The 5272-nt window shown below is 31.9% G+C and overlaps 2 protein-coding genes across 2 annotated transcripts; one reads left to right on the forward strand and one right to left on the reverse strand.

Annotated features, from left to right (window-relative positions):
- Positions 1 to 1686: 1686 nt before the first annotated feature.
- On the forward strand, positions 1687 to 3116 carry LOTGIDRAFT_115761 (hypothetical protein; the record flags this gene model as incomplete). Its single annotated transcript, XM_009054555.1, has 4 exons — positions 1687 to 1797; positions 2175 to 2397; positions 2662 to 2711; positions 2967 to 3116. The coding sequence occupies 4 exons, from the start codon at positions 1687 to 1689 to the stop codon at positions 3114 to 3116; spliced, it is 534 nt and encodes a 177-aa protein (XP_009052803.1).
- Positions 3117 to 4372: 1256 nt separating this feature from the next.
- Positions 4373 to 4654, reverse strand: LOTGIDRAFT_115980 (hypothetical protein; the record flags this gene model as incomplete). The annotated part of the gene is made up of 1 exon (XM_009054556.1): positions 4373 to 4654. The coding sequence occupies one exon, from the start codon at positions 4652 to 4654 to the stop codon at positions 4373 to 4375; it is 282 nt and encodes a 93-aa protein (XP_009052804.1).
- Positions 4655 to 5272: the final 618 nt, after the last annotated feature.

Genomic DNA, 5272 nt, shown 5'->3' on the forward strand with positions numbered 1-5272 from the left:
TAATTTTTCTATCTGTAGTTACAGGGCCTGTTTGTTAGATTTTCTGGATCCATGGTTCCCACCTGTTTTTAGATCAGTACCCCTTCTCTCACTACGAGGAATCAAGGTGGCTTTGCTAACCTGAGGGACTAGGTTCAATCCTGGTGTGGTCCGAGATAATGTATCAACCAAGTTTCCCGTGATGCAGGTCACAGGGTCGGACATTGAAAGTTTCTAGTCATTCAGATGGGACAATAAACCAACGCCCTGTATACTTAACACCAGGGCACAACCCTTGCCAGTAGGAAATCGACAAAGAGTAAGCCAATGCAACTGTTCTTAGCAAATCTTTCTCATTGCCTATTTGCATATTAGTTTAGATATTTTCACCAAATCATTCAGGAGCCTTCTCGAAAACTTAAATTAAAATGATTTTAGTTTTCAAGTCATTTGATTGGTCAATCACTAAAATTGATATTAAATGCAGTTTTATTATCCAATCAGATTACTGTAGTCTGTTCCTTAAAAACTGGATTTTTCATATCTTAGTGAAGTTACTGAGAATAAAGCCTCAGATGTATTAATCTTAGACTAAAATATGGATTTTTCAAACCAGACAAATCATACAAGAAAATTGGTGCATACTCTATCTTTGAAAATTTTTTCTCATCTAGAGGTCACTATCCCTTTAATTTTCCCAATGTATAGTTATCTCCCCTTTTATACAATCAGCCTATTGATAAGTTCACTGTCCATTAAATTCGGCTTTTCCACAATACAATTAGAGAATTATATGCATATATAAGTAAACGAAACTATAAAATTGTTTCAATAATTTCGGCAATACTCTGTTTGCTTGTCTCAGTTATAAATAAGCCAAACTAATTCTTTGCACAAATAGGAGCCCTATATTATTCATAAACTTTGAGTTACAACAGAAAATACTGAAAACTATCTTTCGTTTACTTTTGTTTAATCGTAAATTTTTGCATTTTTAGTGTATCCGCTATTGTTGTTATTTTAAGGGCGTCTATATCGATCGATGAGACCAAACTTCATGCCTTGGTGGAAGTTGTTGGAAATTGATCAACTCCTTTAGTTTCTCTGTATTTCTTCAAGAATCTTCTTAGAATTTGGGGGGTTTAGGTTTTATTTTCAAGGTAAGACGTATTGGAATACTGGGCTGTCAAAAGATCCTGCAAAATTCCACAAAAATCGAAGTTGTAATTGGAATATTTATTAATGTTTACCTTGGTAACCTTACTCTTTAGTCAATGGCATCATATAGATCATATAGATCAAATTCCACATTGACAGTTTTGTACTAATAAACTATGGCACTCTGTTGCTAGAGCATGGTGGGTGAATGATATCCTTCTCCAACCAAACCGTTTGGCTTAGTTTGAATTGATTTCATAAGGCTACCTTCTTTTGCACTGTCCACAATATCAGTAAGGTCTCTTGAAATTTTAAAATTAATTACCGGTATTCAAGTCAGTGTTTTTTATTATGTGTACGTTCCTATTTGTCATGTTTGTTGTGAGTGTTTGGCAGCTCTACCAAAGAATGGCAAAATCAGGAGTAAAGGTAGTATAGAGAAGGATATACTTTGTAAATGGTCTCCTATAGCCTAAGTATTCTTTAGAAATGTACACTTTTAAATGTTACTTATAAACTTTTATTATAACTTTAAATGTGTTATTACAGATGTCTGATTTAGTGGCTCAATGGCAAGTTGGTCTGAGTGATGGCCTTCATAAAGTAGAGTTTGAACATGGTACGACCACTGGTAAACGTATTATTAGGGTGGACGGAGAGGTGAGTAGAGTTATGTCCCTTTAGTTCCCTGGTTCACTAGAATCGTTTTGTGCATTCTTATATTCTTTTAATGAAGAAGAGAAACAAGAGAAAGAGAAATAGCTATGTTTGAAAACTAAGTGATTTTCTCCCCTTTTTGGGAATCATGATCATTGAACTCTTTGTATTAATGAAATTGCAAAACCCATAAAGTTATGACTGTTGGAAATTGATGCTATCAATGCTCCTGAAACACATGAAAAGTATATGAAACCTATTTTACTATCCCTTAAATAGGCCTTATAATATTTGAGAAACAGAACACCATCTTATCTCTACCTACTACAGAGGTTTTGGCCCTGTCGTGTCGACTTGCACCTCTTTGACCTTTATTCCAGGAAATTTTACGACAAGACTGGTTGTTTAAATTGGTAGGAAAAGAACATTTTAACATTGGAAAAGCCAAGTTAGTGATATCTATAGACGCTGTGACTGGTTTTGCCTATGAATATACGCTAGAGGTGAATGGCAAACCTCTCGAGAAATTTAAAGAAAATCAGAGTAAGATTATGAAGTCCTGGGTTTTAACGATTTCTGGCAATCCTATTAGAGTTGTTTTAGGTGAGAAACAGTTTGATTGGTTAATTCACTAGACCATTATTAATATAAGAATAGAGATACTTCGTTTAGTCTCGATTTTTCAAAGAATGGTATTTGAATTATTGCCCTTGAATAGGCCTAAATACTTACTGGAATAATGAGGAAAGGTGACTTATTCAGTACCCATTTACAAAGATGAACTAACAAATCTAAATTAAAGGAATAAGGAAATACTGTTAAACTTGTCAAACTTCAGTTGTCTGATGCTCTGCTTTCTATTTTTAGAAAAAGACACATTAGATGTTTGGGTGAATGGAGATAAAATGGAAACTGCGGTAAGAAAATTGATGAAGTTGATATTAATTTAAAACTGGGTTGACAGAATGAATGAATGCAAAAAGATGATTTAGTCTGTACCCATTTACAGCTGGGTCAACAAAATAATGATGATGTCATCAGGCTCACGTGTACTCAGATTGATATAAGAACTAATTGCATTTTAGCCAGGCATCAGATCCTAAATAAAAATTACATAAGACATAAGATTCTAAATGTTCTGATTAATTTTCATTCTAAAATTTTATTTTCAGGGCGAGTTTGTGGACGATGGAACAGAAACCCACTTCCAGATTTGTTCTCATCCTGCCTATATCAAAGCTTGTAGTAGTGGAAAACGGAAAACTGGTATAGTGCATACTTTAATTGTTGATGATAATGAAATTCCTATAGCCAAAGAATAATTCTAGTATAATTGTACGATAGGAAAATCTGTTCTCATACAAGACTTATAACAAAATACACAAGGGAATATATTATGGTATAGCACACTTCTTTAATAACAAAATATTGTGTGTGGTAAAAGGTGAAAGCAGAGTGTGCTTAGGCTTTTAGACACCTGATACCACTTTTTTATGAAATAATTACTCACTTATTATTGATTCCTCATGCGAAAAGTTCTACGAAATTAGCTGCTACGATTGTTTTGCCAATAAGTTGTTTTGGATTTCAAGTTTCGTTTTGAATTTTGAATCAGTAGTAACGTTACTTAGTTTATTATTACATCTCTTGTGTTTTGCTATATGTGCTCTCAGCCTATAAATATCGTTCATATATTATAAGATTAATTCAGGAATAAGAATTTGGACAAGATAAAATCTTGTACTTTATCCTTCAAAAAATAGCCATGTTTCTTAAAATGTTTTATAGCTAGGTGGCCCAAAAGTAAACTAGCTGCGATTTTTGCATTTTTAATTAATGATTTGTGTTAAAATCATGAAAACTTGCTCAAATTTAATTTAATTGATATATTGTATGTTAAAAACAATTGTAGATGTTTAGAGACAGAATTATGTATAATCAATCAAGGACCTGTTGTTATACACTATCACAATGTCAAGCTATTTCAAACTTCGTCTTATATCTGGACATCAATAGTCACTTTCCTTGTATCACAGAGTGTAGCAATTTGATTGGATTGTATGCCAGCAAATACAGCCAATCAGAGCCCAATCTAAACCTTATGTCTTTGTGTTCACAGACTTCTGTTGAAGCCTCAGACTGACTGTATTCACTAGCGTACAGTCCAATCAAATCGCTTTATTTAAAAACTATCATGATACAAGGTAGGTTGCTATTGCAGTCAAGGTATAAGATAAATGGTAAAGAGTTTATAATAGCTTGTCATTGTGAAGATTGTTGTTATATAGTTTGTTGTTGATAGTAGTTTAGCCCTCATATCTGAATAATGTACAAACTGAATAATGTACAAACTGAATAATGTACAAACTGAATAATGTACATGTTGAATAAAGTACAAGCTGAATTATGTAATTTGGTACAAACTTTATTTTTGATTAATGTACATTCTGAATAATGCACAAACTGAATAATGTACAAACTGAATAATGTACAAACTGAATAATGTACAAAATGAATAATGTACATGTTGAATAAGTACAAGCTGAATTATGTAATTTGGTACAAACTTTATTTTTGATTAATGTACATTCTGAATAATGCACAAACTGAATAATGTACAAACTGAATAATGTACAAACTGAATAATGTACAAAATGAATAATGTACATGTTGAATAAGTACAAGCTGAATTATGTAATTTGGTACAAACTTTATTTTTGATTAATGTACATTCTGAATAATGCACAAACTGAATAATGTACATGTTGAATAAAGTACAAGCTGAATAATGTAATTTGGTACAAACTTTATTTTTTGATAATATACAAACTGAATAAAGTACAATTTTATTAATGAACATGACATAATGTACAGTTTCAATTATTATTTATTCAACTGAAAAATAAAATGGACTGCTCTACCTTTGATTTATATACAGATGTGCACAATTATTGCCTCATTGTCTGTATTAATGACTCTTTATCTGAATTTTTTTATAGTTCATCTTTTATCTTTATATACTTTGTCATAAGTTTGTGATGCCTTTATTTTTTAAATTCATATATTTTCATATTTAAATTTCATCATTTCATATATGTCAATATTATTCAATTTTTATGAAATGAAATGGGGGGGCGTATATTTCCATCATGTCCATCCGTCCGTCCACAATTGCTCGTAAACACTCTAAAAGGCAACATTCTTGACAGATTTTGACGAAACTTGGTAATATTATACAGTATCGTCCCAAATAGTTCCTAAGAAGTGTATGACTGAAGGTTGAATATTTCATAATGGTGATTGTTACTGTACTGCTAAATATTTTTATTTAAAATCAAAGCTGCAAGTGGGTGTATATTACCTTGCCTGGCAAGCTATCTTAATATTTGATTGATTCAAACTATGATATGTTATGTTGGTGCAAGAAGTGGTTAAATCATTACTCTTGTAAGATTCCAAGTTTTTCATTCCATTTGAA

The sequence above is a fragment of the Lottia gigantea genome, assembly GCF_000327385.1.
Source record: "Lottia gigantea unplaced genomic scaffold LOTGIsca_22, whole genome shotgun sequence".
Taxonomy (NCBI): Eukaryota; Metazoa; Mollusca; class Gastropoda; family Lottiidae; genus Lottia; species Lottia gigantea.